Source organism: Cuculus canorus, chromosome 1, assembly GCF_017976375.1.
Source record: "Cuculus canorus isolate bCucCan1 chromosome 1, bCucCan1.pri, whole genome shotgun sequence".
Lineage (NCBI taxonomy): Eukaryota > Metazoa > Chordata > Aves > Cuculiformes > Cuculidae > Cuculus > Cuculus canorus.
In genome coordinates, this window is record NC_071401.1 from 114,311,506 (window position 1) to 114,326,539 (window position 15,034).

The 15,034-nt window shown below is 36.3% G+C and overlaps 1 protein-coding gene across 6 annotated transcripts in view; it reads right to left on the reverse strand.

The window, feature by feature from the left end:
- The window catches only part of NECTIN3 (nectin cell adhesion molecule 3), a 137,542-nt gene that overhangs the window by 67,019 nt on the left and 55,489 nt on the right, over window positions 1-15,034 (reverse strand). The window contains exons 8-11 of one of the 6 annotated variants that reach the window (XM_054060653.1): window positions 7,264-7,326; window positions 6,561-6,731; window positions 5,058-5,139; window positions 3,814-4,287 (exon numbers count right to left, since the gene is read on the reverse strand). The exons of the other annotated variants lie outside the window; for them this stretch is intronic. Coding sequence (XP_053916628.1) covers window positions 4,181-4,287; window positions 5,058-5,139; window positions 6,561-6,731; window positions 7,264-7,326 — 423 coding nt within the window. The 3' untranslated portion in view covers window positions 3,814-4,180. Of the gene's footprint in view, window positions 1-3,813; window positions 4,288-5,057; window positions 5,140-6,560; window positions 6,732-7,263; window positions 7,327-15,034 lie in introns of those variants that run through there. 6 annotated transcript variants of the gene reach the window in all.

Genomic DNA, 15,034 nt, shown 5'->3' on the forward strand with positions numbered 1-15,034 from the left:
ATAGCACACCAATGTTTTTAGTTGTCACTAAGCACCAAGTCAAGGACTTTTCCGCTTCCCACGCTCTAACGGCCAGTAGGTGCTCAAGTAGCTAGGAGGGAGCACAGTCAGAACAGCTGAGCCAAGCTGACCAAAGGGATATTCCATACCATATGACATCATGCTCAGTATATAAACTGGAGGAAAGAAAGCTGGCTGAAGAGGTGGAGTGGGGCGATAGCTGCTCAAGGACAGGCTGGACGTCAGTCACTGGTGATGAGCAATTGTATTGTGTAAATTTTGTTCTGTATATTCTATTATTATTCTCTCCCTTTTTCTGTCCTATTAAACTGTTTTTATCTCAACTCACAAGGTTTTACTTTTTTTTTTTCACTGACCTTCCCTTCCTACTGTGGGTGACGGGGTTTGTGTGGGAGGGGAGTGAGTAGCTGTGTGGTACTTAGTTGGCTAGGGTTAACCACAACATAAGTTAATCTGTATTTTAAAGCTACCTGGATGAACACAAAGGCATTTTATTTGCTCACAGGAAGTTTTTCCTTCTTCTCAATTCATGTCAAATTAGTAAAGAATTTTATCAGCTTTAGAATTAAACTCAAACAGCTTCAATTTTTATGCATAATAAGAGCAGTCACATCAATACATGAAGTCTGGTCTTTGAAGAGCCAACCTAGCCAAAGAGAAGACAAGAAATCCAATTGTTCCGTTTTCATCTAACATACTTGACAAGGAATTTAGCTTCTGTCAGAAATACCATCGAAAAGTAATTACTCCAAAATTACTACAGTAGTTCAGAAAAGTTCTGTAGATATGTGGACTCTTTCTTACGAATACAATATAGTGTGGTGACAGGCCAGAGCATACGTAACCTTTTAACAGGTGTTCGCGTTTCCCCTGACCAGCCAGTAGGCCACCGGTACGGCTGAAGCACTTTTTATTGGTACGCTGCTGCACTGCACATAATCTAATACAGTATTAAGCCATAAATCAGCAAAAAAACCTTCAGTTTCTGACGTTTATGAGCTGAATGGTGTAAACACACAAATACCCTTCCAAAATATTTTGCTGTCAATGAAGGAGCTGTTCAAGCAGAAAAAAATCTCAAGTCATACAGAGAACTATAAGAAACTTCTTAATACAACAGACAAGATGAAGTGTCAGGAAGATTGAAACTGCAAATACACCATCCCTAGAGACGGGATCTAATGCAGCAAGACCACTAGGAGCAAGATTTCAGAGATCCAAGACAGTAATAAACAAATAAAATAGAACATCAGAAAAGAACAACTGAAAAGGACAGTTGAATAGCATCTCTTTTAACACTTTGCTTACAACCCATAAGTGATACAGCCAGATTATTATTGTTTTTATATAGATGCAAAAATGAATTTACTTCTGAGCATTTAGACATAGCACCAGATTGAAAAGTGGCAGGCAAGGATTTAGGAAAATTATATGTAAAATGTTGTTACATTAAGAGCATTAAGAGTATCTGATACACTGCCACAAGCACCATGAAAACTTGGAGCAAAAGGAAAGTCGTGTTAGAACAGGAACCAATTTGAATGTGGATCAACAGCAAATATTTAAACTTCTTCCTCTAGCAATCAGCATTAAAAAAGTTATTTCCTGTAAATCATTGTTAAGACTATAATTTATCCCAGTTGGGAAAGTACATTTCAAGTTGGAATATAATAAACCTATGGTTAAACTCCTTCAAATTAAAATGACCTTTTAATATATTTAACATACTCTATGCATTCTGTGGGTAGCCCTGCACAGTAAATTCTAATTCATCCAAGCCAGTCAGCAAGCTGGAGTCTAATTTGTCTCCAACCCAGTCTCAAAAGAGTGAGCTTAATTGCAATCGTACAGTCTTGATTATTAGCCACACAGAATGTAGAAGAATCGCAGCTTGCGTAGGCTCTTAATTATTTTTTTCTACTGGCAATTGAAGGATCTACATTTAGACACCACATAAAATGAACTTAAGTAATATCACAAAACAAGACTAGGAAGAGCTGCACTGAAGGGTTGTCAGTGCAGATCAAAATGCCTAGCACATCTCTTCTTAGGTTCCACGTTGTCTGATAACTATTAGTAAGATTCACAATCTATTTTTTGTGCATTTACATTCAGTATCATTCAGCTAAAGGTATTAGGCTAACAATCAAGAACAATGATATACTTTTCAATAAATACAGAAACATGAAATCTTTACTTCCTGTCAGAAAGGAACACTGACGTTTATCAGAATTTCACTCCAATATTTTGGCACATATGCGCCTTTAAGTTTTTGATTAAAGATCAAATCATAGGTCTCTACTTTTCAAAGCAGACAGTGATACTGGAAGCAGCATAGTGAACAGCATACACTAAAAGTTGCCTAAACTAGAAAAGCTGAAGTTCTTCAACAAAGCACTCTGCAATTAGATCCTTTCTTACCAAAGTCACCCCTACCTAGTAATTTTTGGAATAAATAAAGATTTATTAAGTGTTATCCTGCTGAGAGTCAATCACTCTTCAGTTTTTGCTTTTTTACCAGTAGCCATCACCTTAGTAGTTTCCCATAGCTTTTACATAACCTTTCAGCATTTCATTAGAACAGCTATCTTTAACCATGTTCACAAAAGCTCGCCAGGTCATACATGTCTTCCCATACCAAGGAAGTGGTTCTGTTTCCCCAGTATTCTAAGGATCTACACCACTAATTGCATAAACCCAGGTAATATAGCTTTGAAACACCATTAAAAATGCAGGCTAGCTTGATTAATCTCAAACAATGTTTTGATTACATTGGTAATATGTATTATAATGTTTAAGCCAGCAATGAAGCACTAGCTTTGCTACTGGCATGAAACATTTCCAAAAGCCAAATTTCGTTTTCCAACACTCTAGACAAGTATCACAACTGGATTAAAAAACTCTAGGCCATCTCTTACCAGGCAAGTGAGCATTTAGTAACTAAGGTCATTATGGTTTGGGTTTTTTTTGCCTGGAACTTTGGCTGTCCCAGTAATCTCTGAAGTGACCTAAGCTGTCAAAACAATTTCACCTGCTCCATTACTACCTGCTACTACAGCACTCACACGCAAAGCCTTCAAATAACACAGTGGTTCAGACTGAAAGATTAACTTTAGGTCTGTGGCATCAAAGAAGTTAATATATTATTTAAGCACTTATCCATACAACATTGCAACATTCTGCATTCAGATTCGTATCACTCAGAGAACGAAATAGCAGTAACAGTGCCAGAAAGCAGCTGAAATTAAGAACTTTGAAGATGAAAACCTTCCCTCCACTCTCCATGAATTATTACACTTTATTCGACTTTCCTTGAGCTGGATACCCAATACGTCAGATAATTTCATGACCTAACAGTAGTACTTCAATAACCTCTTAACTGTTTCCCTTTTAGTTACTACATTTTATAGTTTACTTTTGTATTACATCCACAAACATTTTGGATGTAATAAAAACATCCATATTTTCTATAGATTAAGCTGTAGAATTTAAACATACTTGAGTAGAGGGCAATTTATATTTATCAAAGTTAGAGACACGAATTACTACTCTTCTCCTCCACTCCGGCCTGAATAAATGTTGAAAGGACATCTCATTCTAGCATCCAACACCACTCATCTTGGTTCAAAAAAATTTCATTCAAACTCCTGCTGTTAGGAAAAAAACACATGCCCTGCACATACAGCCAGAGAGGAGGAAACATGTCATCAATAAAGTGGACGCATTTTCCACTGCTTGTGCAATAATAAATCTAAAGAACATATAAAGTTTCTACTTTGATTGTTTTTATTCAAATCAATATACACATACAAACATTTCAAGATGTACAAAAATAAAAAGCCATTTTCTACATCTTAAAAAAGCAAACTTACTTCTATACCTGCACTCATTTCTGTGGGAAATCCTAATCAGCAGACGTTTTCCTGTTCTCTTTAGAGGACTCTGTGCCAAAACCCTTCCCCCAAAGTCCAGCCATGCTTATATTACAAGTAACATGTAAAAAACCTAACACTGTAAATGTCCCTGAACAGATTACAAAAAAATCCATTTCTCACAGTTAATAACCACGATAACATAGTTCCCTAATGATTCCAGGGCAAACTAAGTGCTGATGGATCGCTCGCAATTCAAGCTTTCCATAGTTGGACTACATTTTTCTTTAAGCTATTTTTACAAATTCAAAAAAAGCAATTATAGCTTCGTTGATTGCATTCTTCCTTCCTCCCTCCTTCCCCCAAAGCTTCAATTCTTCAAACAAAAACATATCTGCAAATAAGAAGTAGAAGAGGTTTGAACCCCAAATAATTGTTTTTATATCATCTGCCAACATACCAGGAACTGAAATTATCACCTGCTCAATATCATCTTGTCCTAATTAATGTAGTGGAAGCACTAATTCAAAATAACACTGTTTTGAACCACTCTATAATGTATAACCAAATAATTTTTTGTATGAAATTTTGCTCGGTGATATCAATCAAATTATCCTAAGCACTCTGTCATTCTCCTTGCTTTAACATTTGGCCAAGACATTTTCTTTTCATGTTCTACCAGCAAACGTTTTTTGGACCTGCAGTAATGTAATGATACGTAAGGCAACACTTGTGGAAAGAGGTAGCTGCTTAAGCTGATATTATCAGAAAACATTTTTGGGGCATACGAGTCCTTTTTTAGGTCTCAAATACAGCAAGAAGCTTTAAAATTGAAAGCAGCATTGCTCAGTTTACATGAATGTGCTCAGTCCCTAAAAGAAATGCAAACAGAGTAGTTCAAAGAAGCTCCTGAGAAATAGGCTCTCTCCAACCTTTCTCTTTGCCATTCCTTCAGTTGTCAACTTCATCCACATCGTATAATAAAGTTGCTCAGCAAAAGAACAGTTAATGTCTGCTTGTACAGTGTCCAGAACCCAAGCACCTAGGCCACAGTCTTCTAGCTGCTACCTGTAACAAACTAGAAATATTTACCTAGCCCTATTATAGATAGGGATCTCATTTACTCTGATAGAGATGAGAGTAGGTGTTATAATAGCAACCTACCTGCAGTAGCTGTAACTATACTAGCTTTCAATTCCAGTGCTTCTACAGGTACGACTCTTCTCTGTCTAAAAAATCCACATATCTGCAAAGAAAAACACTAATACTGCAGAAGTAACGTTTAATTCTGCATGATTAGTTTAGTATGACAAAGCCATTCCTCTCAATATTTTGTTTTAAGGTCATCTGACTGAAAAAACACTATTCTGTACTTACGTGTAGAGAACACAAGTTATATTCCTCCAGCAAATTTTAGTCAGTGTTTTATTTCCTGCTGTCTTAAAACATTTTAAGATTGTCCTGTGAGCTCATTTCACCACTGATACATTATATACATTTTTTTTTTTTACTTGCTAGACATTTTTTTAATCCAGGAAAAACACTTACTCTTCTAAAAAGATCCAGAGTATGCATTTCAACCACTACCCCACACATCAAACTTCATGTGGAATATTGTGAGCGCTGGTAAAAATCAGGACATTTTCCAGTTAAGATCAGAGGACAATAGTAATTAAGACTAAAGGACAGCTCTGTAAAATACTATTTGAAGTCTACTGAGGCTTTCCTTTTCTTGCTAAAGCTTAAGGAAACACCATAGGCAGTTTTACTGGAAGCTCGGAAGAAACCAAAGAACTTCAAATTTATTTATTACTAAGCAAGACAAACGATATAATACTTAACATGGGAACCATACTTGGAAAAGTAGCTAAATAGCAATCTGTAGGAAAGATGCCGCTACACAGACACTTCCAGGAAGTTTTGTCTCTTTAGTCATCTACTTTCTGCAGCTAAGTTCCATATAGACCTACTGTGAAACAGTCAGCTGGTAGCCAGAACAAATATAAACCAAAAAGTTTCTGATGTAAGGAAATTGCTTCACTTGTTACAAGGTGGGAAGACACACAACAGATTTTATAAAAACAGCAAGTTTGAGAGGTAGCCTAGTTGCTCATTTGACTGGGAGAGGTAGAGCTAGTTGAAAAATCAATAGCCAAGGCCAGTCAAAATGATAATTATCCCAAATCTTCTAAGATGCAAAATAACTTCTCTCAGCCCAGGACTGCTTATGTTACCAGGGATTCGGCTGTCTTGCTCATATTTGCTCACTTTTACATAGTTAAGTCTACTGTAAAATATCCATTCAGGAAGAGAATACTCCCAGAAATAACCAGGGAAATAGCTTAATTACATTTTGGCATGTGTCAACCAATTCATCTTTTTTATATATCTCACTTCTGTGAAGGTTAATAAAGTTAAAATGGCTCTCCTCTCTTGGCAGGTTGATATAACTACAAAACCAAATACATACCAAAAGCTAGAATTAAGTTAAGCCTTATATGCCATGGGGTTTACCTATATAAAATTCTCCATGCAATTACCTCCCACAGGAAAAAAAGACTCAATATTTTAGAGATGAGAGCCAACAAGACATATTGGTCATACAGTCAACAGATATTAAAATGCTCATATCTTAAAAGTTAAAGGCATCTGGGTACAGAATCATACATAATGTTCCCTTGGATTGATGTAGACTGTTCCAGGTCCTGAGTTTTGTGGGTATCTGCTGCTCCAATTTTTGTAGTATGTTCGCTGATAAACAGGATACATATGCTGAAGACCATCTTGCTCCTGTGGCTCTTCAGCTTCACAAGAAAGATGCCTTCCATTCACAGCTTGCTAAACACACACAAGAAATAATCAGTTCCGTAGTACCTGTACAGAACCTGCAATTCCTATTCCTGTTAAAGCTTAAAGCAAACTAAAACGTGAATCATTTCCATAGTCCTGTGAATCAAGAAACACAAACTTAAAAAAATCCAATCACTAACAGACATGACAGAAGTATTAGTAACTACTCAAATTCAAACTTTAGTTTCAAAGAAGTTAGATCTTAAGGCTCAAGGAATCTAGAAGGCAAATCATCTACTATGAAAACGTCTGTCAGCACTCCTGTGCTTCTGTTCAACTAAAACTTCAAAGCTCTAGTGTTTATGTATGCATGTTAGTCAGCAAAACTAAGAAATATAGGATATTAAAATGATACTGACACTTTCTACTCCATGGATACCAAAGCCACAGATCCAGCAGTTATTGACTAGGATGGGTAAAATCTTTTCTCCCTCATGAAAAATATCCTTATCTTATTTTAAAGAACAAGATGAAATCAAAGATTCATTCAATCAGCAATTCAAGAAGTCTCATTATTTACCATGTGCGGTAGGATTCCAACATCTTTCTCTCTGTACTGGCTTTGTAAAGCGAAATGTTCTTTCTGAAAGAATAAACGTTACAGTGGAAACAAGTCAAAATTCAACACTGCAAAACAGGTTTGGCTTATACTAAAACACTAGCTATCATGAAACACTGCCTTGTGAAGTGTTTTAACTGACTGCCATTTAGAATACTTCTTATGAGCTAATCTTTGGCAGGAAAAAGATGCTATTGTCAACTTATGAAGTGTTATTTACACAATCAATTTTGACTTCTTTAATCTAAGCATATGCATGCTTATGATCAAAAAGCTTTATTTTAACATTACATGGATTCTAGATAAGCCACTGGTTAAAACGGAAGTAAAATCCAAAATCAGTTATGAGGTATAAAGTCTTCACAAGCATCTTATGAATAAATCAGATTTTGTACAGAAACATTTAACTGATAAAGAATGTACTTGTGCACTACTGAGAGTGGGAGTACGTTTGTTTCTTAATTTGATATAATTAAGCAAAGTACTTCTGACTGAAAAATGAAAAGCTTCTAATGACATTACACAAAACAAATACAAGAAAATCCTTCTAAGTGCGGTTAAACTGATTTTATTTTTCCCTTATGAATTAGAGCAGCATAGATATACTTACAACTTCCCTCCAAATTTTTTTGCTAACTGATTTTCCAACTGACAGTCCACACTGGCTAGATGTTTCATCACTAACTTATTCTGAGAGGCCTAAAACCTGTTCCTCCAAGTATATGTCTCCAAAACACTATTTCAGAAGTCTAGCAGGACCTGACAAATGAGCATAAGGAACTAATTAGCATCCTATGTACAGGACAGAACAAGAGCTAAGAACAAAGTCCTCCCAAACATGCATCACATGAACACTATACTTCAATGTCAACTCAAGGTCTGCTCTTACTGTTCAGCATGGCTGGCTATTAAAAACAGCCATGTACAGCAATAAGTTCTTCTGCAAATCAAATAGGAGTCCACTGCTTGATTCATTAAGCCAATCAGTCCTTTGGAACATTTGCTATGCTTCAATAGGAATAATACTCAACTTACCATCCAGCTGGGTCCTACTACCCAACTCCCTCTCCTGCTTACAAAAGCAGCCTTAGAAAATTACTTCATTCTGCAGTTATTTACTCTTTGTTGGTTCCTAAAGAAAAACCCCACTACCAAGACCAATAGTTTTACGGTCTGCTTAACACTAAGCTTCAAAACTCATTACTGCCACATAGCCATTACAGTACAAAAAAAAGTCTTAAAGATGACAGTGATCTAGTGTGTTGGAGAGGTGTTTCTATCCCATAACTCTTCAGTAAAGTCTCAAAGAGACTCCATAATAAAACCAGAGTCTCAGGGAGCAAATGGTCATTGCCCTACCTATACATCTTAAATTTTGTAAGAAAACTGTTCCCATATGTACTAGAGTTCTGTGATGGCTTTATGAGCTAGTGCATTGAGCTTGAACACGCATAGCAAACACCGACACCCCCAACCGCATGACCACGACTATGCTTTGACCTGGCAGAAGTGCTTGTTTTAGCTCTCCATTTGAAAAGGCAAATGTAATAAAATTACAAGTACATAAAAGATGTACACAATACGGATGCCAATCCTGTCCATTAGAATATATACACGTTAAAGAATGAAGACAAAACTTCTAGATAGAAAATAGTATCATAGAAATCTTCTCTTTCTTGTAACTATATAACTTCTGGAACAGATGGCCATTATTAGTACTCCTAATATTGAGAACATAGGTGTGGCTTATTTAGTATAAGCCTTATATATTAATGGCAACCAAATCCATAATCAACCCACAAATGCTTCATAAAATTCTTCAGCATAAAAGACTTCAGCTTTGCTGGTTAAGAAATAATACCAGACGGCAACCTCGTTCATTCCACACACTTAAGAAAAGTGAGCTATGTGCAGCTTATCTATACTTAATGTGTAGTTAGCATGCATGAACAGAGGAAGTAACATTTATTGACAAATGTTGTTACAAAGCCAGCACTATTGCCATGTAAATAAGCATACTTACTGTGCTTTTGAAAGCTAGAAAAATACAGCAAAAAAATGAACTTCTACCAGAGTTTACAGATGTTTGGTTGAAGTAGAATCATCCATGCTTACACCTTGCCTAACGCCATTTGGAAATACTACTCAAAAGTAGATTTATATTCTTAAAAATGGTCCTTTATTTGGTAGGAAGAGCATCACGTCCTCAAATATTTCTTTCAGAATGGCAAATTGTTTCCTTTGGTCATTACTCATATACCAATCATGATAAACAATGTCCTGCATACCTCTGATATTTTCAGTGTTTAAGAGTACATTCGGTCCAATCTCAGAAGGCACCAGTGGTGCTAAATTCAGCCGCTGCTTGACAACAGGCATAGATGTTTATCTGAGCAATACACCATGCTGATTCAATGGGAGGAAAGAAGCATCTAGATTTTGCTAAGGTCTCTCCCTAGCAGGATCCTCAAACTTTTGCTGCTTGACTCATGATTCACTAGCAGCATTTCTCAATTAAAAACTTGTTTCCCTCTCAACTTAAAGCTTACCCTATAAATAACAAGAACTCCAAAAAATTCCCCTCCCTCAGTCATCTTTCTAAAGGAAGAATGAATCCTCTACTAAACTCCGGGATTGGTTTGGAGAAGATAGCAAGACTTCTGGAAAGCAAGTAATTCCTGTCTATGTTATGTAAAGAAGATAACTAAAAGGAGTTTTCTTCATAATAACATACAACTAAATATATCTGGGTTGGGTACAGGGAGCCTTCAATGAGTAGTTATCAGATCTACTTGGAAAACAGAAAACTCTGCAGCTTAATACTGCTTGTTTTAACTATAGTCTTGTCATTAGCCAACTTCACAGCTTTACCTTTGCTTTGCCATTAGCAACCTCAAGGTGACCAAGCAGACAACAAACCACCATAACATCCCAGCAGCTGGAGAGGACAGCCTCAGAGTATAGCCTCAAGGAACAAACCTGTACCTTGAGATTATATAGTCACTAGTCTAAGAGATATCAAAGTGCCAACTTGAAAGGTGAAACGTGGATGAGCAGAATACAGTCTTAACAGCTGTTAAGATCATATGACAAAATGGAAAACAGAGTGGATGAACATATGGTGCCTATAATTGTCTCAAAAAAAGACAGGGCAATTGCACTGCATTAAGAGCAACAGCATGAAACAAAATCATTGATGGACGCTAGCAAAGAACATCACATTTCAAAAAGTTCATTTCTGTAACAGGGCTCATATCAGAACAGAACACAAACAAGCTATGTCACTACTCAATTCAAAAAGCTCATTATGTTCAACACCTGACTGCATACATGAAGCTTCCAAATACTTCCAAGTAATTAATAGTTACAGCACTGATCTTATATACACATCTTAAACATGCAAAATGTGTTAGAATTTGGACTAAGCAAAAGGGCCCAGCCCTGGAACTGCCTCTCTGATTTTTCTCTGAATAGCCAATCAAAGCACACAACAAGCCCAGAGCACTGTATTCCTCAAGAGGACAATACAAGAACCATCCAAACAGACCAAACAGCTAAACTAAAATTCCATCAGCTCATTTACAAAGCCATTAAAACAAAACTTATAACTTTGTGTATGCTGATAAACACAATAAAGAAATATTTTCCTTGCCCTTTTCCTGGGCTCTATCTACTGATTACACAGCATATGTTAAAAAGCAGACTTGCACACGTTATTTACAAGAGCAAGGAACTCAGTTATTTGTTAGGCACCTATGGTTTTAAACCATGTGAAGTGGTGGAGAGTATCTAAATATTGCACATTTTTTTTTTTTTGCCTTTTAACTTTAGTTTAAAAAAAGAAAAAAATATACTGCTATGAAGTATGTGTTAAGAAATCAACTATCTGCCCGATTTCACCAGTCTGCTCTTATCCCTTCATATTTCAAGTGGCTTTGAGAGCTACAGAACCATACTGGTGATACATGACATTCCATTTCAGAAGTATTAGTTGAAGTTTTGAACAAATTTTTGACTTCCAACAGCAATTCTTACTTAAGCATTAGTTTACTTTAAAAAAACTTACCAACACCACAATTTTTAAATTAGAGCTATAAAATATATTGACCACAGCTTGAGTTACTTAACACAGTAGATTCAAAACCTCCTTCTTTTCAAAAATTTATTTTGTTATCATTACGATGGAATAAATGTTACTGAAGTGAGCTAGTTTCAAAAGATGCAGTTAATCACCAACTACTTCAGTCAAAGAACAGCCATTTTAAATCATATCAAGCAATGCTACCTGAGAAATACAATTTAGGATGCAGCTTACACTACAGTGTCATCACTCCTAATCAAGGTCTTCCCTTTGCACCGCACTTGGCTAATAACATAGGGGCAAAATAGGCTAAAGCAACAGCTTTTGTACAACTCCGTATTTGTTTTGTAATTCCTGCTTTTCACAACAGCCTCAGAGTGGTAGCAACACAAAAAGTTGCTGGTCTCACAGTAAAAACACCCCCATCACCCAGCAAGTACTCAAGGCAGGAAACATTTGCAGTGGTCATACATCTGTTCTTACCTTCAGTGATGCTCCTCCTTTCCCTTAACTTTTGACTTTTCTATTTGTATTATTTAGTGCACGCTCTGAAGCAATTTCGAGTTATTTAATAATTTTTAACATGGTCTGCAAATGTGTTGTGAAGCAAGCTAAAAAAAGATCTTTTCTGCTTTCTCCACTCCTCCAACGTTTTTTCCACCATCTTCACAGGCCTATTCTTCCAACTTTGCTTTGTCATATTTTCTGTCTTGTAATGCCATTTACAAGTGTTCCCCTCGACTCTCACCCTTAAAGTCATATTGCTTTGGCTTCTTAAGTCCTAGAACACAAACCGCAGACCATCTTTGTGAACGTGCAATTTACCACATTGCTCTTTCATACCTGAGCTAAGAGCATGAATCCACCATACAACATGGCAACATGCACATGGGGAACAAGAACCCCAATATCACCGCCAAAGGCTGGTGTTCTGTGGGCAAAATATTCCAGTGGGTCATTTATTCAATTAAAACCAGAGACAAAGGAAATCATCTCATATAGCATGAAAACACTACACCTTTTCTAGAGAAAGGAGTTGAACCTTTTACTACCACGTGCCAAGTGACAGAACCAAAATCATCAGGTTCTATCAAAGAAAACTGGTGCTAAGCTACAGCGTTTCTATGCAGGACACAGCAGATCTAGGGGTTAGTACTTTGATACTTACAATAGCTTGCATTGTCTTACCTTTACATTTTGCAGAGTTTCACAAAAGCATCAAGTTTTACTCTAAATATGTTCCTTCTCAAACAGTCCTTTAAAATCTGGTTAATGTGTTTTTCTTCCCCAGTTGTAAGATCTTTTATCAATATAGATGAGTTTACCACTCTACATTTTGCGCTTCCTTCCATTCAATCTTGTCTTGTCAATCTTTGCCTAAACACTTCCTTAATCTGAGGCAAGTTATAACAATAATGCTTTCTTTTTCACCATGGAAGAAATGTTCCCATCTGTATGGGAACCATTAGGAAAAGAACAAGAATGCAAGAGAGCCATAACCTATAAATGAATCAATATTGTGCTAGGTTTAACAGTACTGTGGATGATCTTTCCAAATTTGATCCAGAAATATCATCATTCAGTAAATGGTGTAATATGTTTTTAACTGTGCTAATACAATTTCACTGTCTTCTTTCCTGTGTCAAATTCAAATACCAATATTACCATTCGAGCTTTAACATTTGACAAGGTTGTTTAGTTAAATATGTGAAGTATTCTTAAAAACTGCAAGTCTTAAGTCAGTATTCTCGCAGTTAGAATTACCTACTAAGCCGTATTTTCCTTCTCTGCTTTTATTCCTCCTGCTACAGAAAAGCCCTATTAATTTCTGAAGAACTCTGAACATTCATGCATTGAATTATACAAAACATTGTTCTCCGCTTTCCTTCAGAAGAATCTGTCAAGCTAGATGTAACTTCAAATTTTTCATGATGTCAAAGACTGTCCATCTTGGTGTTTCTAGGCAAGTGAAGTAGTTTTGCTTCTTAAAGATACGTTTTGAAATATAGTGAAAATAGTGACTCCAAGGATTGCCCCAATTAGTGCCCCCTCTCCCACCCTTTTCATAAATATTATGGAACAGAGTAATGGTTCCATTGCACAACTTCCTCTTGATCCACCTCAAAACTCAGATGCCAAGCAGAGATCCCTCTCTCCCCAAGGACATCACTTTCAGGTTGCTCACTGCTCTGACACTACATGCAAAAAACAGTCTCAAGTAACAATAGCATTTCCATGACAAACGATTATTAAAGAAATTACCCAGAGAGAAGCATTAGCTTTGTTGCTGAAAAAGCTGATAAACCCACAGTCTTTACAGTAAATAAAGCTGTTTACACTGTCATTTATTCTCCGTTCCACTTCCTATTCCTATGTTTTGGACTTCTCCCTACTCTTTTAAAGCCATAAGTGAACTGCTTCAATTCTTTAGTGATTCACACACAAATTGGTATCTGCAAACAGCAGTACAGAAAAATTATTATAAATACTCAATTACATAGCACTTTTACATATATGTAACTTATTATTAAACATGAGCATGTAAATGCTAATAAATACTTAAAATATAATTAAAGCTTCCAAGTCTGAAGGAGTAACTATGAAAGACATAGGCTATCCAGTATTATCAAATGGCTACAACATCCTCCATTGTAAATACCAACAACCATCTAACTCAGATATGCGTAAAGTCTAGTTAAACATTGACTACTGGGACACAAACACAAGATTTTCAGCTTGTTCAGTTGTATCTGGAAGACTGCAAGACCCCAAAAAGGCTACTGTGCATGATTTGAACTATAACTGTACAAACAATTGAAAAACCTGCATGTAACATAAGTTAGCAGAATCAGAGTATAGGGAAATCAATTTACCTTCACTCCTCAGTTACTGTGAGTATGCAGAACATACCTTTAGGATCATTCTCCTTTAACTTTACTTTGCACCTTCACGCAGTCTTATCACTTCCACTCCGATGGAATTTGATCACCTATCACTGCTTAAAATTCAGTCACACTTCACCTGCAGCTCTTTCCAGTGAAACCAGAAGCTCATGTCTGAACTATCTAGCATGCTTCTCACAACTAGACAATGCAGTTCAAAAGCTTTTGGAATATAAATTAAATTGCTAGTACAGACTTTCAGTCAAACAGGATAAGACAGCGATAAACTGCTAACTTGCTTCTTTTACCTCTTTACAGCTATTCAAGTGTTGACTTATTACACCAAAACAATGCAACCAACCATGTCTTGGCTACAGTTAGTATTTTGACACTTATTTCTATCAGATAAAGCAGAAGCTTTTGCCTCAGGCATAACCGAGTACACATTGATTATAGGTAGTATCAGCTAAAGGAAAACAGCCTCCAGCTTCAATTCTTTTCAGTTTAGGAGTTCCACAAAAAAGAACAGGTATACTGAGTGTTACGCCAACATCCATCATTTTTACATAGGGCACAGTTAACATCTAGCCTGAAAAAGAACTATATTTCTCTCCTCTGTTTCCCAGAGTAACTTAAACTGCATTTATCCAGCTTGAGGGAAATGAGTATTTGATTTCATCTTCTTAAGGTCTATATTTACAAAACATTTCAATAAAACATTTTGTTATGTTTGAAGCCTACAGTCAACTTCAGCTTTTCTTAGTTATGA